The 23,730-nt window shown below is 39.8% G+C and overlaps 3 protein-coding genes across 4 annotated transcripts; 2 read left to right on the top strand and 1 right to left on the bottom strand.

Moving 5' to 3' along the window:
* Positions 1 to 821: 821 nt before the first annotated feature.
* Positions 822 to 6,781, top strand: LOC133725964 (uncharacterized). Of its 2 annotated transcripts, none has more exons than XM_062153389.1 (10): positions 822 to 1,312; positions 1,416 to 1,507; positions 1,785 to 1,920; positions 2,020 to 2,295; positions 2,383 to 2,527; positions 3,564 to 4,646; positions 4,730 to 4,968; positions 5,063 to 5,136; positions 6,243 to 6,351; positions 6,487 to 6,781. In XM_062153389.1, exons 2-10 carry the CDS (start codon positions 1,443 to 1,445, stop codon positions 6,517 to 6,519), a joined length of 2,160 nt encoding a protein of 719 aa, XP_062009373.1. In that variant the 5' UTR covers positions 822 to 1,312; positions 1,416 to 1,442; the 3' UTR covers positions 6,520 to 6,781. The 2 variants fall into 2 exon arrangements, with proteins under 2 accessions (XP_062009373.1, XP_062009372.1); XM_062153388.1 differs by having other exon boundaries at positions 6,484 to 6,781.
* Positions 6,782 to 7,076: 295 nt separating this feature from the next.
* Positions 7,077 to 8,402, bottom strand: LOC133725968 (small ubiquitin-related modifier 1-like). Its single transcript, XM_062153393.1, has 3 exons — positions 8,208 to 8,402; positions 7,480 to 7,629; positions 7,077 to 7,364 (listed from the first exon to the last, which is right to left on the bottom strand). The coding sequence occupies exons 1-3, from the start codon at positions 8,292 to 8,294 to the stop codon at positions 7,296 to 7,298; spliced, it is 306 nt and encodes a 101-aa protein (XP_062009377.1). The 5' UTR covers positions 8,295 to 8,402; the 3' UTR covers positions 7,077 to 7,295.
* A 1,465-nt stretch (positions 8,403 to 9,867) lies between these two features.
* LOC133725965 (glucan endo-1,3-beta-glucosidase 12) lies at positions 9,868 to 12,131 on the top strand. Its single transcript, XM_062153390.1, has 3 exons — positions 9,868 to 10,160; positions 10,248 to 11,582; positions 11,883 to 12,131. Exons 1-3 carry the CDS (start codon positions 10,082 to 10,084, stop codon positions 11,912 to 11,914), a joined length of 1,446 nt encoding a protein of 481 aa, XP_062009374.1. The 5' UTR covers positions 9,868 to 10,081; the 3' UTR covers positions 11,915 to 12,131.
* The last annotated feature ends 11,599 nt before the right edge of the window (positions 12,132 to 23,730 follow it).

Genomic DNA, 23,730 nt, shown 5'->3' with positions numbered 1-23,730 from the left:
TGGTGGGATCATGCACCATTCAGCTCAATGCGAATGTGGGTGAGGTTGCAGGCCACGTTACCTTATTCTTCTTATCCTGTTCCCAACCCATAATAATCACTTGCCATTGTCACATTGCGGATTACTCGGTTTTCATTCCCGTCACAACACGGTGCAATATAATTCGGATTCGTGCACATACAGCTGGGGATTAGTCTGACTTGACTTGATTGAGATACTTTTATAAATTTCGATCTAAATATTGACTGAGTAAGTATAATATTAATTAGCTATCATAACCTTGATGATTTGCTACACGCTCCCAATTAAAAAAAAAAAAAATTAAACTTCACATAACTCAATTTACCAGCCATAATGTTCTCTTTAAATCGACACATACTAAATTTGTTTCTTTTCCCACAATGATCAAAGAAATCGACATTTCATATAAATTGGAGGACTCTATCCCCATATGCATTAAAAGCTTTTTCATTTTGTTGTGATTGGACCTCTCCGTAAATGTTCGTCGATAAGTGGACCGCCATTAAATAAAAAGTCGAAGCATGCAAGAACCAAATCATTATTTATGGTCATAATTCCATTTACCGACTTAAAGTCTAAAACAACCACGCGCTTTTACTTCCCTAGCCGGCTACGCTGCGGCTAGATCGCTCTTGTATGTCATAATTAATACGAGATCGCCATAGATTTTGGTTTTATTATTTTAATCCCTCTTTTAGTTAAAAAAAGAAAAGAAAAGAAAAAAGAAGCCGGTACGTGAACGAGCATGTGAGCGACTACACGGCAGAATAATTGGGGGGAAAACGAATATGTGGCGGTTTTATTTCCCAGGATTCATTTCGTCTCCAAATCCAATCCGGCAAGTCTCTCTAGAATTCTAGATATTTCTTTCTCTGACTCCTTTATCCGGTTCGGGACAACAATGAGGATATGGCGGGAAGCGTGAGAGAGACCCAACAGGCCGGATTTACCAAATTGCCCTTCCCCTTCCTTCTCCCAGTCCTCATAAATTGATTCCGGAGGAAGAGACGCGTCTCTAGCGAGTCCAACCCCTCTCTCTCTCTCTCTCTCCATCGCTCTCGCCTTGGAATGTGAGCAGAGAATTTAAAAGTGAATAGGAAAGGTTTTGCTCTGGAAATTTGAACCGGATTGCGGTGGAATCCTCGCCGTTGATTTGTGCAGCGAGGACTTCCGTTCGCTTTCTCTCTCTTTCGGCGGGCTGCGTGTCTTTATGTTTATGTTATGAAGTTCGCCGGAGATTGGTTTCATTTATGTTTATGGAATTCCGTTCATCATCATCATCAACAACAAGGTGTTCATCTAATCTATAAATCGATGCAATGTGTGAACAAAGAGGTTGGAATTTGAGAAATTTTAATTGTGATTGTGGATTTTGTTTTTGTATTTGGAAGCAGTGGTTGGTGGTAATTGGAGCATACAGCATGGTTTTGACGGGGAAAAGTGACGCCGGCCGGTGCATTTTCCTCCTCACTGGATTGCAAATCGGGTAAGCAATCTTCCAATTCATATTCACAGTGTTCTAATTGGTTTTCTTTAATTCAGTTGTGATTCTTGATGCTCTTCATGTTGTGATTGATACTGAAAATCAGCTCAATTCCTAAACATGGTCGATTTCGTTTTATTAAATTTCGTGCTATTAGAGGTGTGTTATGATGGTAATGCTAGATGCTGAGATCAACACCACAGTGTTGTTTTTGGTTGTTTGCTGTTTGTATGAGACTATGAGCGATGAAGTGATGTGTTTTGTGGTATGGTGATTGCAGAGACTTGCAGTCTTATCTTTCGGATCTTAGCTTAGTGCTGGCTTCGGAAAGTAGGAAGTTCTATATTTTGGTGGACAATCGGCCATGGCTGAGAGGTTCTCGGCCAGCGCACTTCTGGCAATTGATGGTTACCAAGGTCGCTTATTTCATCTCCACACGGTTTACTAATTTCCCTTTTTCTTTTGGTTTGATTGATTTTGGCGGATTAAAGTTTGATGGTGGTTAAATTTTTCAGTCAAGGTTATCTCCTTTTGCAAACACTAAAGCGCGGAAGGACAGAAAACAAGGAAAGGATGCGAGCTCCAAGAGTGTTAAACCCAAAAAGTATACTAGGTGGGTCTCATTCATCAAAGAAGAAGCATTGTCTCGGAAGAGGGTTTTGCTACCTGTAAAGAAACTGCGCAATTCTTTGCTTTTAAGCAGTGAGTTGCATAGGACCTTGTATGGTTTCATTGTGTTTGAAGTTGCGTGGAGCAATGTTCGAGGTATTAATTACTTGAATGAGCTTCAGGTATCACCCCTTATCCTTTAACTCTTGTTTCTAGTTCATTGTAAGTGTTGTTGTGTTCAGTATCGTTATTTTCTTTGTCACTTTCAGACTGATACGTCACTGGCTACAGAGGCTAAATTCATGCAAAGATGGGAATTCGACAGTATTGCTCAAGCTGCAAACTGTATATCTTCATGGTTCTCAGGAACAGTCTCTGAGAAGCGACAATTGAGAGAGTACCTGGATTCCCTAGGTACTATTCTTTACCCTCATGATTTCTGATCTGGATAAGTAACGAACATTTCTGATGATTTTTGGCCGTGCTTCCCAGGGGAAGGGAGATTATGGTATTTCATGTAATAGTTTGACTTTTTTATTTTGATGGTACGGGGTTTTCATTTTTACCAAGCGTTGAGCCTCAATGTCTGAAGTATACATCTTTACTTGAAGCCATATTCTGTTTTTTGCTTCTACTGCCTAATCTAATCAAGCAAACAGATTGATTAGGTAGATGTGTTATGTGTGCGTCTATAGCTTAACCTATTCATATTAAAGTAAACAGCTTTTTTTTGGACTTCCATCATTATTTAATGTGTCAAAATTCTGTGATATGTATGATGATGTAAAGTTCGGAATAATCTAGCTCAAGCAGGAATTGCAGTTACTTAGAATGTGAGATTATCTGAGACATTTTTAACATTTGTGTGGATACTCCTCTTGCTGCATAAGCTGAATGTCTGAATGGGATATAAAGTGATTCCTCCTTATATATAGTATCAAATCTTTCTCCTGGTATACTATTATGTTGTAGTTCCACTCAGCAGTGGCTGCCATGAAATAGTATGTACATAGAAGTAATTGTGAGTAGGTTGTGTAAACAGCTGTAGGTTCATTAATATGATGCTTGATATATGCAAAAATGGAGCTATTGCATATGACTCGAGGCGTCCCATCAGTGTGTCATAATCAGCAAAAAGTTAGGCAAAGGGTTATTATCTTATTGATATCAGCAGCTCCCTCCATGTCCCTGCTGTATGTAACATGTAACCTGACTTTCATTCTTGGATCTCATAAAAGCACAAAATGACAGTTTGCTGTGGATCATCTTTCCTTCGCTAATTAATTTGAACCTTTGGATGAATATATATTTGAAAATAATTTATTCATAGATCTCCATTGGGTTAGATTTTGTTAAGTGTTCCTGATGCTTCTGGGAACTACTATACTTTTCTAATACCAATTGAATTGAGAATTGAATGTTTGGTTTGTTATTTTGTGGACTTTTATAGGAGAGGTGTTTTATGATGCCCAAGTAACTATGCCAGTTGATGTTGAAGACGAATTTTCGTTTAATCGTCTTTCTATCGAGGAAAATTCTCTTCACAGCCTCAGTAGCAACTATAGTGTATGCTCTCCAACCAGCGACGCTAGCAGTAGTGTTCCTCATTCACCTCCTCCACCTACTGGACCTTACAAGAGAAGGAAAATAGCAAACTCCATTAATATTGGAGATGGAGTTGATGTAAATTCTGATGAGTTTCAAGACGGCGAGACCTATGCTAGTGACTACGAAGATGCTGTTGAAGATACCCAGGACATGAAAGATGATATACCAGTGAATGTAAAGACCTATATGGACTGTCAAGAGGCTTTTGATGCTACTCAGTACAGGGAAGATGCTATACCTGTGCATGTTGAGACATATAACAGTGACTCTGAAGATGCTGTTGAAGCTACTCAGTACAGGGATGTCTTGATTTTGTTCAGGTTCAATGACCATGATCTCCCATTTAAACTCAGAGATATAATAATGTCTGATCTCCGGTTATTGACCTTGCTAGAGGCTGGGCTTCCTTCTTGGGCTATCTTCCTTCAGTCTTACCCAGGGTTTCGCAAAATTTATCGCCCGTGGATGTGTCCTCTTGCAAGAGCTTTATATGTGGTGATCTCAGTTGCCACCGTCCTAATTGGATTTTATGACCTGTACAAAAATGTTCCAGTTCTCAAGGTAACTGCATCTCGTATTTGTGGGCCTCTATTTGATTGGATAGAGACCTGGTCGATGGTAACAAGGATCAAATACTTGGGAACAATGCTATTTCTGCATCACTCTCAGAAGGTTGTTCAGTGGTTCTTGACTATCAGGAGTACCACTCGATCCTTTTTTTCAGTTTTTGCCCGGCCGATGTTCGAACCTTTCGTAGAGTGCTTTAGCTTCCTTCTCCCAGTTTGGAATGTGTTTTTTGAGGTATTGGGGAGCATCTGTACAATGATTTTGTTTCTGATTGAGTCTTCTTGCAATATAGTGGAGAACCTGGTGGAGGTTTTACTGTTTCCAATATGGCTTTTCCTGTCGTCCATCTGGAGCATTGGTAGGTCTTCTGATGTTTTTGATTTCTAATTTTCTCAAGAGTTATTAAACTGGTGATATAATTCTGTTTCTGTTGTATTGCAGCCACTTCTGTCATATATCCTATATTTGGGATGCTGTGGGCAATACTCTATGCTCCAATTCACATGTTTCTTGCACTAGCCAATTTCATTGCCTTTCTTTTTACTTGTATATATGACACTCTTCGAGATACATGGAAGTTTATTAGCAGCATATTCCAGTTTGCTTCAGCCTCTCAGGCAACAGTGAGGACTGTTGAAGTTTCCATATGGCGTTCACTTTGGAATGACCTCTTTTCACAGGTTGTAAGATACATTTATAATTGTAGTTTGTGGTTTATGTCGCTGTCAGGTAGATGGTTTTATTAATCACCATTCTTTCATTCTTGATTTCCAGATTTTCCGTGCTCTTAGGAGTATATTAAACGGTTTTGTTGCATTCTTCACAGCTTGTAACAGGCATCGGCTGAGGTGTGCTTATAGTTCCTTTGCTTTCCACACTACTTAGATCTTATTGATCTGCAATTTTCTGCTCTCTATATTTGTTCCTTACTCATTTTCTATTGGTTGCTTAGGCATACATTACTTGCTGGCTAGGACTGAATATGATATGTTTGTGCATTGTTAAAGTTTGTGATGGTACTTAAATTTTTAAGTTCATGTGGTGGCAATATTACTCTTGTTGTTTTGGCCCTTCCTCAACTTAAGTTAGAAGTTGTTTATAAGATAAACAGACTTGGTAAAAAAATTACAGTACTGGGTTTATTGGTTTGAATTTGAGTATTACTTAACTTAGAACAGCGGCAACAGCCTAGCAAGCTAAGATAAGGTGTGTTTCTGCTTAGGCTCCTTGGGCCAATATATGTGACTTGAGAAAATTTCGCTTTCCAAGTTACTACCTTGGGTTTCAGATGCAAGTTTCAAGCTTTTTCAACTTGTAGTTACAAGAATAGCAGGGAGACTTTCTGATCTGGTTGTGTCTTCTGTTTCACTTGCATTCTTTCTTCCATCCTTCAATATTGCAAGTAGTCTTCCCCTCGTACCATAAGGCTGTCGGTTGGATTGATCTTAGAGACCTATTGAGGATCCTTTTAGTAGCTGGTATTTGGGGATTTGGGAATACGAGTCTGAGATGCTTGGCATTGGAATTCTTGACTAGCAAAAATTTAGTTTACTGGTAGTTATCACCAGTCTTGTTGCTTTTGCTATTACTTGCTTTATATAAGAAGCCTATCTCCCCCTGTACATTTTAGGACTACTTTTGAAGAAAACAAATTGATGTTGTGAGATATTTTTATTGACTTTCTTTCTCTAACAAGTTAAAAGCAGCAATAAAACATAGCATTCCCATTCTAGCGTATTGCTGCCCTTTGGCATATCTTATACGGTTCTGCACTTCGATTAAATGCTTTTGAACTTCCTTAAACTTCTATTGCTGACTTGCTACTTATAGCATGATGAAGCATATAATCCATTACCGCTGATCTGCAAATAAGTTGCCTTTAAATTTGTTAGTCTTTGTAAGATAGTTTTGGGTTACCTTCCCTGCTGATGGTTGTTTAATGTGATGATTACAGCATCTATAATCATATACAAGAGTTTAACCAAAGATTACTAAATCGAACCAAAAGATCACGGCGTGAAGATTCAAGACGTAGCAGGCAGACCATTGAGGCTCAGCAGCTGGTTAGTTGTATTTGTGTGGATTTTAGATGACGGATTACATTCCCGATTATCTTTAAACTCTGGAGATGATAATTGGTACTTTCGTGTGTACCTATGAATATTCCTAAACTGATAGTTTTTCTTCTGGCTCAGCAGTTAAAAATGAGGAGGAAAATTGCCCATAATTAGGGTTTACACAATCAATGCGGAATCAGTCTGGATATACTGTATAAACACAGCTTTAACGATGTATGATATGTATTTTGGCCCTAAAGGGAAAAGCAAGAGTTGTAGCAAACGAGAAATGCATATAACACCAATGATGCCATTACTCACCATACGAAGAGCTTCAATTTTCACATTCTTTGTAGTATTAGTTGCCATTGTTTAAATTCTATGTAGGGGCAGCCTGTATATTTTCATTGTACATATATGATAAGGAATTTTGGTATATTGTAGATCTTGCTTATTTTGATCTTTTAACAAAGCGGGTTTGCTTTTAACCGCCCAGTTCTTGAACTGTTATTGTCAAATGACTGGTGGAATCTGATGCATCCAAAAGGTCTTCAATCATTCATGATTACTGTAAACTGAGAACTCACCATCCATTTACTTTTTGTAATTGAGATTCAATTTGGACTATCCAGAAACCAAAAAATTTGATCAAAATGCTGGGGATAACAGACATTTATATGGCTCGGAAACTGAATTCCAAGACTGCTAAAAGCTAATACTTAGATTACAAATGCATGGAACAACAGTGATTTGTAGCTCAGTAAACTGAATTCCAAGACCACTTGAATCTAATGATTCCAAATCCACATCACATCAATTTTAATAAGTTACTGACATAGAAAGACCAGCAAACTCGAAATAGAGAACAAAAGTCTTATACAGACTAAAATCCTAACGCCTCATAAACCTAGATTGATAGAACACAGTCGGTCTTTCATAACATCATATATTCAAAGCTGTGCAGCTCCTCCAGTCTGGTGCAACATAGCATCTATCTCATCCCCATCTTCCATTTCAAGCTGAACAAGGAAACAAAAGAGCAAGTTAGTAGGCATTCTAAAAGCACATAGGTGCAACCAACTGCTAGTGTGTGGATATGAAGAGGGAGACACAGAGAAGGGAAATGAGACGAACCTCATCAGGGGTCTGCTCAGCTCGCAGACGACGGCCGTCAAACAGGAAGGCAATGGAGTTGAGCTCAACAGATTGGCGATCACAGTAGGCATTCATCAGCTTCTTGAGTTGAGTGCTTCTTTTGATCCTAAAGAAGACTTCGTTCCCATCCTGCAATGAAACATGAATAGATGCTAAGTTTGACGACCACAAATATCATTACTTGAGCATAACTTTCCAACACCAAAAAAAGGCCATGTAAGCTACACTTCGCACACGATGATTCTATGCTTCTAGAACCAAGAACAGAGTCTCAAACCCAACAGATCACCACTATCATGGTAGAACAAACCAAAAAACAAGGTACATACACTACCAAGTATAAGAACAGAACTTTCAAATAACAACCAAAACGGCGAGGAATCACAACATGATTGGATAAATCATAAATACAGAACAGATAGTGGATAACAACTACAACACTAAAACAGGAAATCAGAAACGATATACAACATTACAGCTCAATCAAACTTTCAATCGAAGCCCGGTGACAACTTCATCCCCAATACCAAAAAAGAACAAGCCTTTACCAAGTCTACCAAATCCTAATCGACTACCCTAGATTTCAACCAAAACCCATAATTTGAAGGACCCATCAAATTCGAAAATCAAAATCTAACAGCAAACCACAGAAACCCTAAGAAACAAAGGGCGTTAAAAATTGGGGAATTGGGGAAAGAGAAAAAGACCTGGCCTTTCACTTTGAGGTTGATGTGAGCACCCTGATCGTTGGGCTTCTTGTCCTCCTCCTGGGGCTGGCTCGCAACTCCTGACATCGTCTCTCTTCTTCTTCTTCTTCCTCCTTATGCAGCCTCTCTCTCTCTCTAAAAAAATAAAAATTAGGGTTCTCTGCTTCTCTCTCTACCCCTCCGCTCTACGCTTTATATTTTTCTATGGGGTGTTATTACGGCACGACTCCCCACGCCTTTTGAAGTACCCGTTTCCAATAGACCTATGACACGTGTGAAATTCCTGTGGGCTAAGTGTGGGAGGTCCATACGTCTTCATTTGGGCTCATTACTATGGGCCTTGAGGTCCCACGAAGGCCTTTTAAGTTTTTGGGTCAAAGTGAAATTGTGTTTTTTTGTGAAGTTTGGGTCAGGGTCAGGGTAAGGGTCAAAGTTGGTGAACATTTAATTTCAGGTCTTTTAAATTTGTAAACAAATTAGAGAAGCCAACAAAATGTCCTTATCTTTTCTTAAATAAGGACAAGCCCAAGGGAAAGGCCCAAAAAGACCAATTAAATAGTGTTTTGTTCCATGTATTATTCAGGAAGTTATAAAGAAAGAGTTAAATATGTGTTGTCTCTTTCAGATCATCTGCCCAAGGGAGGGGAAACACTTGAATGGGATTCATTGTTGCTCTTTATTCTTTTTTCATATGCATAATTCGGCTCTTGAGTGTGTTGGTGTTATTATTCAATGGATTATTAGGAAAAGGGTAGAGTATATACCAATAATATATACAATGAATGAACAAAGGCAAAAAGGGCAAGATCTTTCCAATATCATAATATCTAACCTAGGAGAAACATTATAAGGGTCCAAATACTTCTTTATAGCCAATTTATATAAACGGGGAGTGAAATTGACACTTTATTTTCTTCGATTTTCAATCTCTTTTCTATTTTTCATGAGTGTTTCATACAAAATACATGTGCATAATATTAAAGATGTGGTGTAATTTGCAAAAAAAAATAATGTCGATTTCATCTCTGAAATAAAATATCATAGATAATCTATATGTATCGATGACGGTTATCGAATCATTTAAGACTGTAAATGAATAGACATGTCATACTTCAGCAACTATAGGATTGAATTTAGAGGTAGAGATAGATGAGAATGTGGAGTACAGAAATGTAGATAAATGTTCTTCAAATTTCAATTTCAATTTCTTCACCATCCAATGTTGGGGAACTGTTCACTTCTTCTACAGTGTAAGTGTAACAAACAGTTCATACCATTTACCCATTGCATTATTGGGTAGTGGAGTATTTCACATAGCACCCCAACGGTCTAAAAGCCGGTAAAAAACCAAAAAAGAGCATGATCATCATGACCAAAAATTTTCACCATAAGCATCCTATGCACATAACCTTCTGATCTGTTCCTTTCCAGTTCTCGGGGTAAAATTGACCGGACTGGTGGAAGCAATCAAAGCCAATAAAGACGAGCAGATGAGAAAATCAATGGCCCTTAAAATCACCCCTTAACACAAAAAACAAAAAGAGAATCAGCAAAAAAAAAAAAAAATTGATGAACCCTAGGAGCGCCAAAAGCCCCAGTATTATAATGCACAGCTAACAAGGAGACCTGAAACGGTCGAGTTTTGTACTGTTAACGTGAGCAATTGGGACCCACATCCCTCCCAGTGGATCGTGGTCGTTTCATCCTGCCGTTGGTGGCTTCTGTTTCTCTGCCGGAGTGGAGCCCACGTTCTCCTCGATCCATGATATAACCCATCACTCCCTTCCTCACTCTCTCACTCACTCCCACTAATCCCACAAGCTTAGCAGAACCAGAAGATTCTCTCTCTCCTCCTGCTCTGTTGAACCAGAGCAATGGCCATGGCTCGCCGCCACGTCACACTCCTGTCCTGCTCGCTTCTGCTCCTCCTCTCCGTCTTCGCTTCACATTCAGGTAAATGACTGCTCCACCAAATCTCCATGAGTTCTCAGTGTGATGTTGAGGGTGTTTTTTGACATTTTACGTCTGATACATTTGCAGATGCGGGTTCAGTCGGAGTGAACTACGGCAGAATCGCCGACAACCTTCCGTCGGCCTACAAGGTTGCCGCCCTTATCAAGTCCCAGGGCTTGGAGCGGGTCAAGGTCTTTGACTCCGACCCGGCCGTGCTCCGGGCCTTATCCGGATCCGGAATCAAGGTCACTGTAGATCTGCCCAACGAGCTTCTCTCTTCGGCGGCCAAGACCCAGATGTTCGCCACCAACTGGGTCCAGCGCAACGTCGTCGCTTACCATCCCAACACCCAAATCGAAGCCATTGCCGTCGGGAACGAGGTCTTCGTTGACACCCACAACACCACCAAGTACCTCATCGCCGCCATGAAGAACATCCACACCGCCCTCGTCAAGTTCAACCTCGCCTCCGACATCAAGGTCTCCTCCCCCATTGCCCTCAGCGCCCTCCAGAACTCGTACCCGTCCTCCGCCGGGTCATTCCGACCCGAGCTCGTGGAGCCCGTCTTCAAGCCCATGCTCGACTTCCTCCGTCAAACCGGGTCCTACCTCATGGTGAACGCTTACCCGTACTTCGCCTACGAGTCAAACGCTGACGTCATCTCCTTGGACTACGCTCTGTTCCGTCAGAACCCCGGTGTGGTCGACGCCGGCAGCAACCTCCGATACTTCAGCCTCTTCGACGCCCAAATCGACGCCGTTTTCGCCGCCATGAGCGCCCTTAAATACGACGACATTGAGATGGTCGTTTCCGAAACCGGTTGGCCTTCCAAGGGAGACGAGAATGAGGTCGGAGCCAGCCTCGAAAACGCAGCTGCCTACAACGGAAACCTCGTCCGTCGGATCCTAACAGGCGGTGGGACCCCCCTTCGCCCAAAAGCAGATCTGACCGTCTATCTCTTCGCTCTCTTCAACGAGGACAGGAAAAACGGCCCCACATCGGAAAGAAACTACGGCCTGTTCTTCCCCAACGAGAAGAAAGTGTACGACATCCCGTTCACCGTGGAAGGCCTTAAGAACTACCACGACCACCAGTCCCCTGTTTCCGGCAACCAACACGAGACATCTCCGGTGACTTCGCCGGATACCGGGAGAGGTGACGTCTCCAAGACTCTGACCGGGAACACGTGGTGCGTGGCGAATGGTGAGGCGGGTAAAGAGAAGCTGCAGGCGGCTCTAGATTTCGCTTGCGGTGAGGGAGGTGCTGATTGCCATCAGATCCAGCCCGGTTCCACGTGTTACGATCCTAACACGCTCGAGGCCCACGCCTCGTTCGCGTTCAACAGCTACTACCAGAAAAAGGCGCGCGGAGCCGGCACGTGCTATTTTGGCGGGGCGGCCTACGTAGTCTCGCAGCCACCTAGTAAGTACCCTATCATTACTCCTCTAGTAAATAATTTCGGCGCAATTTAGACAAATGAAGCATTGCTTTACTAAAATGAGCTGGATGGGACCGGTCCTTGCGACTCCTCGCGGGAAAGCTTGACTGAGGTCCACCAAATGTTGGAAAGTAGTGCACGCTAGGTTAAATGCAGATCACGTGCCAGTCATGTGATGTCCTTTCACTATTTACATTGGGTTTCACCCAAAGTGTATAATTAAAGTAGTTTGACCCTTAGTTAAAGTTTTAATCCGGAAACTAATGTGGTTTTGTGTTTTGCAGAGTATGGGAAATGTGAGCTGCCCATGAGCTGAAGGAAGAAGAAGAATGAGGCAATTAAGGAGGAGAGTTTTGTGGGTTAATTAGCTATGCTAAATTTGCTAATTGTAGTAGTGGGATTAATTGTTTCAATTTTTTTTTTCTTTTGGGGGTCCTCTTGTTAATTAGGGTTCGGTACTTTTATGTTGTTGTAGACCTTTCTTAACTTTAACTATGATGTTCATATTTATATAGTACATTTCAGTTTCCTAATAGTGTTGTGTTTCTGCATCTAATATCATAGTTTGCTTACTTTCTCATTCACTTTGGTACCCACGAATAATAAGCTAGATATTCTAGTGTCGGTTTCCGGCCGATCCAAGTTGCGATGTTATATGCAATGGTCCAAACTGATCTTTCCATGCTTGAAAATTATGTGCGCAATAATGTCTATCCGTGTGTTGTGTGTTTCCTTTGAGATTTTAGGGGCCAAATAGTCATTGAAATTTATGAAGTTGGATTGTAATGAGGGGTTGCAATGAAGGAAAATGATTAGCCCTAGAAAAGTGAAGATATGAGAGTACTGGAAATGATCTTAAAACACTATTACATCAGCGAAGCATCATAGCTTTCATTTCCAAGCATCGATTTTGCCCAAATCTTTTGGTGTGTGTTTTTCTTAGTTATCTGTTATTCATTTTGATGGAGTCGCAATAATGAACTCCGGTTGTCTTCATTAAAAATGAGTAGACTTAGAAAAGTGAAGAGATGAGAGTACTGGTGGAAATGATCATAAACACCAAGTTACATCAGCGAAGCATCAGCGTCTTCATTTCCAAGCATCAATTTTGCCTAAATTTTTTTGGTGTGTGTTTTTCTTAGTTATTTATTTTGATGAAGTCGCACTAATGAACTCGGATCAGAAGAACCCTGGCTGAACAAAGGAGGCTCAGCAACCCACAAAATCTGGGAATATATGCGATACTGCGATGACCTAGAAATTCTCTGCGCTTAGTTTAGTGCAGAGACATGGGAGGTTCTCTAATTTAGTACGTACTCATTTTAGTGGGGAAAATGATTTGTGGCCTCAATGAGGCCTAAGATTTATGGCCTCAATCTTAGGTGTCATGTCATGTCACCTATACACGTCACTTATTTGTCAAATCATGTTATGTAATTCTTGAGAAAAAGACCATTTTATCCTTTCAAAATCTAATGACCCTAAATTAGTTTGGTTTTTTTCTAAAAAAAAAATATTTTAGTTTTTTTTTTCATTTTTCCTTTTCATTGCACTCATGCTTCAATTTAAACAACAATTTTTTTTTTCTTCAATTAAGAATAGAAAAAATTTCATGTAATTCAATCAATAGATTTGCACATACATTCGAACTTTGCATAACACATGTATATAAATTCAACCTTTATTGGGTTCCTGCAAATTTTGAAAATATAATGTGAAAAATACATATTCATATGATTATTATATATTCTTTTGTTCATTTTTTTCTCTTTATGTAGCTAGGGTTTAAACATTGAAATTGAGTTTATTATTTTTTGTTTGTTTTTTCCCTAATATTTAGATTGTAGATGGTAATTAATGACTGGTACTAATATGGAATTTTTTCTTACCTCTTAATTTAGACCACGTATTTTCCAAATTCAATTTACTAATGCTATTTTTTTGGATGAAATTAATCAATATTTGGAAAGAAAATTTAATGCCTATTTCTTGACACCTAATTCAATATATTAATGCTATTTGGAAAGAAAAATTATGGGAAAGAATTTAATTAAATGAAGAAAAATATTGGTCAAATAATTTGTAGACATATCTCTTAAATTAGTACATAACTAATAGCTAATATTTTTTCATCACCTAATTAAATTCATTAATGTAATTGATTCACTCCCTAACATCTAAAAGGAAATATAAAAGGGTAAAGTTGGTGTTGTAATAGTATGATGTGGCAAGATATATTATGTGGAATTAAAAAAAAATTGTATTTGCTTACATGGCATGACACCTAGGATTTGAGGCCACAAATCTTAGGCCTCATTGAGGCCCCCTATATCATTGCCCTTTTAGTGGGAGCAATGTGCATGAAGCAGTGTGGCTTTGGTGTCGGGGTACATAAAATAAGTCACACTATGTAAAACGAAAATGTTTACGAAGCATCTTATTGGAAAGGGAAAGGTGTGCCCATGATATTTCTATATTTTAGAGTCCCCCAAATAAAACGACGATGGTCTTTCACACTACCCAAAAAGTGTGAAATAATTCTCTCTTTCTTCTAAAGTTGTGGTTTCACAGTACCCATGTGCCCAAAGGACCACCCACTCAAGTGCGTCCAAGAAATCGAGTTGGATACATGTATACCATGTCTGCAATTTTATTTCACTTCGTGCTTCAATAATTTACGTACATGTTTAGAAAGATTCATGTCTCTGAACCAGTCTTGTATTGTAACCAAGGGAGGAACCCTACCTCTGTATTTTCAAGGTGAGTTTCGACCACATAAAGAATTTGAACCGAACACTCATCCAATTTTATCTTTCGTCCTTCCTTCCTTGCTCTCGTGAATGGAGCCCTAAAGGACAAGGTTTGATTGGATATGCATAATCACCGAGCATGGGGGGTTAGAAGCGATGAGTAAGTTGGAGTGTGGTAAGTGGGTTCGGTGCGGTTTTAGAGCGGAGACGCATTACCGAACCGAGTCATTCAAACTCCTAAACAACATCAAGCCCAAACCATGTGTTACCGGTGAGGCGAGGCGTAGTTTGTTCGTTTTGGTTTTTAGCCCATTTCGCTATCTTTTCAGATTTAGCATCGTACAAGGGCAATCCTATTATGCCCAAGGTGAGAATTGGTGGTCCATGATCATCTACATTACCAGATACTTTAATTTTGTCACCATTAAGCCACTTCCTAATGAAAAACAAGACTCGAGTTTGCAGCAAGAAGCAATCTCCTAATCATGATCGTGTGAAATAAAATAAAAATGAACCGAAAAGAAGGCTATCTGGTTCAATTAACCTAACTAGTTTAATTAGGAGGGCTTGGTTAGGCCTGTACGACTCTTTTTCACTGTCCGCCCCCAAGTTTTTTTTTTATCTTTTTTTTATCTTTTAAAAGAGGATCAAAGGGTTTCACTCCTGCCCCTAAGTTGATCGGAGAGAGATCAAGATACAAGAACGAAGAGGAAATAAAGAAAGAGTGGAGCGAAGAAGTGCATATGTCAAACTTGCATATTTACAAATAATCTTAGAACATACTGTACATAACAACATATTTATGTACACAGTGATAACATTGCTGCCATGAATCTACAAGCTTAGAGCTTAAGGAAGAAGAAGATGAACTCACCGAAAGAAAGAGAGAGTTTCAGACAAAATATCTGAGAGATTTTCCAATTAATGAAGTAGTAGAAATTATTACAACCCAAGAGCTATTTATAGTAACAGAAATAAAGCCACGAAATGAAAAACCCTAGTAGCTATTACAGTCTGTAAATCCACATCATCAACAGATAGCCACTTCATGTATTACAGCAGGACAACATTTTATTGGCTGATTGTTGACTCCATACTAGACCATGAGCTTCACGTTGACTTGTTAACACCTCCCCTCAATCTCAGTGGGAGATAGCACACTGAGATTGGTACAATGCTGCTTAAACACTGGGCTGTGAAGACCTTTGGTAAAAACATCAGCAGTTTGGCTCTCTGTAGGTACATACTGAAGTAGAAGATCTTGTCTTTGAACTCTCTCTCGGACAAAATGAAAATCGTTATCAAGGTGTTTAATCCTTGAGTGAAAAACTGGATTTGAGCATAGAGCAAGAGCAGAAAGATTATCACATTTCAACAAGGGTGGAGCTGGAATCCTGATTTGCAGATCACAAAGAATATGTCTCATCCATGAGATCTCTGCTGCAGTATTAGCAAGTGCTCTATACTCAGCCTCAGTAGAACTTCTAGAGACAGACCCTTGTTTCTTAGATTGCCAGGAGACAGGACAATGTCCAAGATAAACGATAAAACCTGTTGTTTGGATCCAAAATAAGTATTTTGGCCTGACAAGGCGTGTCTTGGAAAAATTGAGCCAATGTCAGTGGCTCAAACTATATATTGTCGACAAGTTCGAAATATATTATTTAGAGGCTAAATAAAGCATACCTGCAGAATTATGGAAGATTATGCAAGCTGCAAGAAAAGGCACGCCCATGCAAATATTCATACTCCATTCAATGAAGGAATATGACATGAACGTGGGGAAGCATTCAACTACATTTCATGGTGGCCAATAGGGAAAACCACCATGATTCCATTAGTGTTTAAGTGTTTAAACCACCATGATTCCATTAGTGTTTAAGTGTTTAAACCACCATGATTCCATTAGTGCTTAACCCATCATGATTTGTTTAAGGCCAACCACTATGGCTTGGTAGCCTATATATAGAGGCTACGACGAAGTAACAAGACAACACACATTTCATCAACTAATCTCTACGACTACTCAAGTCTTCCCATAGCAATCCCTCTCCTTCTCTTATTGGTGACCACACTCCAGTCCCAGAATCCTCAGGAGCCGACTGTCATTGCCACCAAACCCTCTGTCAACGTGCTTCGGTCCTAGTCTCCTCGGGAGCCGACTGTAGTACCGCGACCACAACGGTTACGGAACCAGCCAAGCAAGGGTAACGCCCTCGCAAACTAGCGAAGCTAAAGTCACGCTTTAGCAAGTTCTCCCCACTTCCCAGTGATTTTCGCTCTGCTCGATCTACGACGTCGAGTATCGATTGTATGATTTTGAAGAACCTGAGCAAAAGTCCTCACCACGAGGCACAAAGAATTTAGCGACGAGGTTGGTGCTCTCCTCGTCCACAATTGCTCAAAAGAAGTCAGGTCAAGGGACACCTCCGACGATCGCACCCAAACGGTGCTGGCACGCCCGTGCAAAAAATAGATTGTTGACCAGCTGCAACAAAACTGGAGCCAAACACCTATAGTTGATCTTCTTTGATTAATATCTCCAGCCCAATCAACATCACAGAAGGCATTGATGTAAGCAGCACTATTACCATACTTGTAAAACAGTCCTTTCGACACGGTACCTTGCAATTATCTCAAGATTCTCTTAACAGATGCATAATGTACATCAGTTGGAGTGGACATGAATTGACATACAGTGTTTACAACATAAGCTATATCAGACCTGGTGAATGTCAAGTATTGTAATGCACCAACAATGCTCCTATAGAGAGTAGGATTTGACAAAGGTGTACCTTCATTTTTGAGAAGTTGAAAATGAGGCAAGCATGAAGTATTACACTCTCTGCAAGTTTCTAAACCAGCTTTGGCTATCAACTCCTTTGCATATTTCTCCTGTGATAGGAAGATACCCTTGTCTTTGTACTAAATATTTATTCCCAGAAAATAGGACAAAGGACCAAGATCTTTCATGTCAAATACATCACTGAGTTCAGATATAACAATTGACACACCATTCTTGTCAGAACCTGTAATAACTATGTCATCAACATAGAGAAGAAGTGCAATGATTCCATTTCTTGTGTTCTTAACAAATAAACTCGGATCAGAATGAGAGAACTGAAATCCCAAGGCAGGAAGAAAGTTAGTGAATTTCTCATTCCAAGCCCTTGGTGCCTGCTTTAAACCATATAGGGATTTCTTGAACAAACATGATTGGGATGAATTGGATCAACAAAACCATGAGGCTGATGCATATATACTTCTTCTTTAAGATCACCATGCAAAAAAGCATTTTTGACATCAAGTTGCCTTAATTCCCAGTTATACATTGCAGCTACAGAAAGAATAATTCTCACTGTGCTATGCCTTACAACTGGACTAAAAGTTTCATCATAGTCCAAGCCTTTTTCTTGATTGTATCCCTGAGCAACCAACCTTGCTTTATATCTTGAAACACTCCCATCTGGATTTTTCTTGATTTTATACACCCATTTACTTCCAACAACATTTTTACCTTCAGGAAATGGAATAAGTTGCCATGTACCTTGTTTATTCAAAGCATCTATCTCTTCATTCATAGCCATATCCCATTCAGGTATACCAACAACAGCTTTAAAGCTTTTTGGCTCAACAGGATCATGTATATCAATAATAGCACTGAGACCACTAAAGAAAGACAACTCATCAAGTAAATTGTGTTGAACAACACAAGAATAAGCACAAAACTCATCAAATGATTTCTTCTTGACTATCCCATTTTTGGCCCTAGTCATCATGGGAGTGATTGTTATATGCAAGTGTAGGATCAACAATAAACTGCAATTCTTGTGGGAACACTTGACCATTATCTTGTATAGCAGAAGTAGTACCATTTTCAACAGACTGAGATGAATCACCACTAAAAACACCTTCTTCATAACTATCATTTCTATCATTGTTATTCCCATCACTAAAACTAAAACCACTACCATTTTCAATCATATTACCTCCACTTTCACCCTCAATAGTGCCACCACTCGATGAACTAGAGGAAGAGCCAGGTATACCAATAACCCCCTCATCAGCCAAGGCTGGGATACCAGCAGAAGGCTGAGAAACAAATGGAAGAACCACTTGGAGTTGATCAGAAGAGAGAATAGGCTGCATATGTGGAGAAGAAGAAGGTGAAGGACTGACATGAGCAGGAGGAGAGAGGGAAGAACCAGGTGACACATGAGAAGCAGGAACAAGAGTAACTTTAGGAGTAGAGGTAGTAGCAGCACTAGAAGTGTGGAATGGAAATACTGACTCATCATGGATAACATGTCTGCACATCCAAAGTTTGTTTTTCTCAATGCTGTAGCAGAAAACACCCTTGTATCCCAAAGCATATCCCAAAAATACACATCTAGTGGTTCTAGGAGCAAGCTTGTCATGACAGTAGGGTCGAAGAAAAGGATAACAGGCAGAACCAAAAATCCTCACATAATTAAGATCAGGTGTAGAACCAAAAAGCTGTATATAGGGTGAAGACATATGCAAGGATGCACAAGGCATTCTATTAATGAGGAATGCAGAATGAGCAACAGCATGGTACCAGAAATATTTAGGCAATTTTGCTGCAGACATGAGTGTAATACAAGTCTCAACAATGTGTCGATTCTTTCTTTCTGCTACCCCATTTTGTTGTGGGGTATGAGGACAGGTGATGAAGTGCATAATGCCTTTATGATCAAGAAATTTTTTGAAAGCTTTGCTGTTATATTCACCTCCACCATCAGTTTGAAGAGAAATAATATTGTGCTTGAATTGAGTAAGCACAAAGCTGTGAAACTTGACAAATGTGGCAAAAGTATCAGATTTATTGATAAGCCGATAAGCCTACACAAATTTGGTACAATCATCTATGAAGGTTACATAGTATTTGAAACCCTCAATTGACAAATAAGGAGCAGGATCCCAAAGATCAGAGTGTATTTTTTGAAAAGGTGTGACTGATTTCGAGACAGACTCAGTGAAAGGTAATCTATGCATTTTTCCACGAAGACAATGAGAGCACATATGAGAAACTTTGTCATTATTAAACTTGACTTGAGACAAAGTCAACACTTTAGACACTATATCTGAAGAACGATGTCCAAGCCTTTGATGCCAGAGTGAGCATTTGACAACAACTCCAACAAATGCAGTATGAGCAGACTGAAAAGGTGGTATGAGTCTTGGTATTTTGAAAAGGAAAAGACCTTCCCCGTTACTCTTTCCTCTGTAAAGAAGAGCTTTTGATGTCTTGTCCTGCACACAGATATCAATATCATCCATGGTAATGAAGCAATGGTTATCTTTGCATAGCTTATTAAAAGAAAGCAGATTAACTGCTAAGCTAGGAACATGAAGCACAATGTTCAGTTTAAAAGTATGCTTTGCGGGTGTAATTTGTCCAGACCCAATATGCTTAACATGCAAACCTTCTCCATTAGCAATAGTAATAGTGTTGTTGGAGTTAAAAGGATGAGCAATGGATAGGATTCTCAGATCAGATGTCATATGATGAGTTGCACCAGTATCACCAATCCACACCTCAGCATTGTTAATGCTAGATGAATTTGAAGAACTTGCACCAGTACAACCAGTGTGAGCAGTCATAGCAGTGAGTGAAGCTGGAGGCTCAGAACCTTGATAGGCATAGTTGCTTCTATGATGACAGTTAAGTGCAACTTGTCCCTTCAATCCACAAATTTGACACACCACCACTGATAGAGAAGGATGATCAGAAGGTATATCACCTCTATAGAAGCAGTTGATAGCAGTGTGTCCCTTCTTGCTACAAATTTGACACTCAGGAGAAGCACCAACATTGTTTCTATATTCAGCTCCTTAAGTATTAGCAGGGTTCTGAAAGCATTTGCTAGCAATGTGACCTTTCTTGTGACAAATGTGACATTCAATGTTTTGATAGCAGTTACTTGCTGCATGTCCTTTCTTCCCACAAATCTGGCACTCAATTCCATTATAACTCTTAAATCCTCCACCACTTGAGTTGTTGTTTTGAGAGAATTGTCCATTGTTGCTCCAGGTCTAAGGTTTAGAGTTGTTATCATTCCACAATGCTTTTCCCTTGTCACCATTGTAAGAACTTGATGCTCCAGAAAATTGTGAGCTATTGTTGCCTCTATAAGATGAACCTTTTGCAGCCATTGCAAACATAGATACATGAGGCACAAGCTGTGACTCAATATCTCTTTCAGTAGCCAGTAATTGAGCTCTGAAATCTTTCAGTGAGATTGGAGTATCTCTTGCCCTGATGACAGTCTTTATCATTGCATATTCATCTGGTAAACCATTCAGTGTGACAACCATAATATCCTCCTCATCAACAAGTGTTACTCCCACAGAACTCAGTTGGTCTCTTGCATGCATGCTTAATGCGTTGAAGATACTTATCAATAATGTCTGCTCCTTTCTTGATAGTTTGAAGATCAGTTTTGAGCTGTATAATGTTAGCTCGGGAGATAGTAGAGAATCTTTCAAGTAATGCAAGCCAAGCCTCATGTGAGGACTTACTGCCAACTATAATTTCCATGATATCATCATCAAGAGTAGCCATTAGAAGGCCAAGCAGAGCTTTATCTGTTTTCTTCCACAGTTTATAGGCCATAGTAATCTCACTAGTGATTTCACCTTCCTCAGTGAGAGCAAAACGAGGTGGACATGGATATGAACCATCAAAGTATCCAAAAAGATCATTGCCTTCAAGTACAGCTTGAAACTGAAAGCTCCACTTCACAAAGTTGTGTTCACTCAATCGAACAGTTATTATGCTTAGCAGAGAGTTGATTTCAGATTGTGACATGGCCATAGCTTCAGAGATTACCCCAAATCAACAGGTTATACAACTTTTATCAAAGATTTTGCTCACAACAAACACAGTTATGTTATCAGTCTATTATGTTATCACAGATCTTTAACAAACTTGAAGCTATTTCATGATCAACTTCACAGATCAAGAGAATCAAAACATCTCAATAGATTATACACTTTTATCAACAATTTTCATAGATCGAAGTAATGAATAGCTAGAATCAGCTACAAATCTTCAACCGAAAATCATCATCTCGAGAATCAATAAATTAGAGAAAGGAATGAGCTCACCAGTAGGTGCCATCACTAAGAACAAGTACTTGACGAGGTATTGAAGCTTGAAAAGTAGAAACGAAGTAGAAATCACAGATCTAGGGTTTCACCTGACGAAGCATACATGAGCTTAAATACGGAAGCGAGAAGAGGATCGATTACAACTACTGGTATGAAATAACACACAGGATCAAGAGCCGAAGCTCTGATACCATGATAACATTGCTGCCATGAATCTAAAAGCTTAGAGCTTAAGGAAGAAGAAGATGAACTCACCGAGAGAAAGAGAGAGTTTCAGACAAAATATCTGAGAGATTTTCCAATTAATGAAGTAGTAGAAATTATTACAACACAAGAGCTATTTATAGTAACATAAATAAAGCCACGAAATGAAAAACCCTAGTAGCTATTACAGTCTGTAAATCCACATCAGCAACAGATAGCCACTTCATGTATTACAGCTGGACAACATTTTATTGGCTGATTGTTGACTCCATACTAGACCATGAGCTTCACGTTGACTTGTTAACACACAGGTAGATCCGCATTATAACAATTTTTATAAGTGTAAAAAAAAAAAACAATATTCCTTGTACATGCAGCATAGTTTCATATAAAAATATGCATATATTTCGATCATATATGAATATCGATCCAAGACCCAGAGGAAATTCATTGATCTTGTGAATGCTTACTAACCTCTTGAAAACTTTAGGGTTTGAACCACCAACCTTTGGTCCCAACCTAGGTACTAAGGTATATAGAGCATTGACAATTTGGCACAAGTCCCTCGATCATCTCGATCTGTACGTTTCTATTTATGTGAATGGTCCTTCTTCGTGTGTACGTAACTACGTATCTGCATCAAACTACTACAGCTAGCTTTTCTTGTTCCAGTCTAGTAGACTGAGTCAACTGTCTAGCTCCCTTCTGTAAGAAGCAAAACTAATGAATTGAATTGAATTGAACCATATACGCATGGTCCTTCCTGACCCAGTAGCCACGTCCAAGCCCTAACTAGAGTTATCTCCAAAAGGCAAATAAAAATTACAGCCCGTATATACTACTACCCTACGTACGATCAATGAAGGATGGTTACCACCATTGAGAAAGGTGCTAGCTCTTCTGGCTCAACTGGTGCTGCGCGCGTCTACTGGCTAAGGTAGCTATGAATGCAGGCAGCACACTCATCATGTTTACTATACATATGGTTAGAAAAGAGAGAAACCACGTAGCCGCAACAAATCAAGTAATCAACACCACTACGTTATACGTACCTAACTCTATCGCAATGTTCACAACGCACTACAAAAAAAAATTGCAATGGCTTCACCAGTTAGCGTCGGCGTTGTTTTGCCGTCGCAAAAAATTGTCTTTTCTCTACGGCAAAGTTACGCCGTGGCAGAACTTGCGACTGAGTTGCTGCGCCGTGGCAATTGGGGTAGCCAAACTCTAACATTCTACTTCGATGAACATTAGCCGTCGCAAAGTTTCACTACTTTGCTACTGCATCTAGAGTACCGTCGCACGATAGAATAAACTCAATTATAAACTATATGCATCTTCAATCTTTGTTCTTTACCGCAACCCTCTCTCTCTCTCTCTCTCTCTCTCTCTCCATTTTCGATCTAACCCATCTCCGGTCCATTTCACAGAACGCAGCAACCTGCAAGGCTGTAACCAGCAACCCATCGATCTCCGGTCTCCGAGCTCCGCCTCCAGCCTTTCAAGCCCCACCGGCCACCGCCGAACTCGGGGTTGGAGACTTGGAGCACTCCCGAGTCCCGAACACGGAACACAACGAGCAAGGCTGTAACCAGCAACCAGCAACCAGCAACCCGTCTCCGCCTGTCCGGTCTCCGAGCTCCGCCTCCAGGTATCTCACTATCTCTCTCTCCCTCTCCGTCTTCTTCTTCTCCTCGGCTCCTCGCCTCCTCCAGTCCTCCTCTTCTTCTCTTCTGAGTTTCTGATGGGTTCAATTTCAAATGGCTTTGATTATCTTTTGATCTTGATCTTGATTTTAATTAAGGTAATGATACTGATTGAGTGATTGGGTAGTTAGAAACGGGTTCAATTTCCTTTTGAATTTTTGATCTTGATCACTTGATGTTGATTTTAATTAAGGTAATGATACTGATTGGGTAGTTAGAAATGGGTTTGATAATTTGATTTCCATTTAATGTTGATTTCTTCTTCAATTGCAGTTTGTAAATTTGTATGATTCATGACTGTATCAGTTGGAAGCAGTCTGCTAGGTATTCAAAGTTTA

Source organism: Rosa rugosa, chromosome 1 (genome assembly GCF_958449725.1).
Source record: "Rosa rugosa chromosome 1, drRosRugo1.1, whole genome shotgun sequence".
NCBI classification, from domain to species: domain Eukaryota; kingdom Viridiplantae; phylum Streptophyta; class Magnoliopsida; order Rosales; family Rosaceae; genus Rosa; species Rosa rugosa.
The sequence above is the reverse complement of the archived record's forward strand: the minus strand, read 5'-3'. Positions and strand labels throughout refer to the sequence as shown.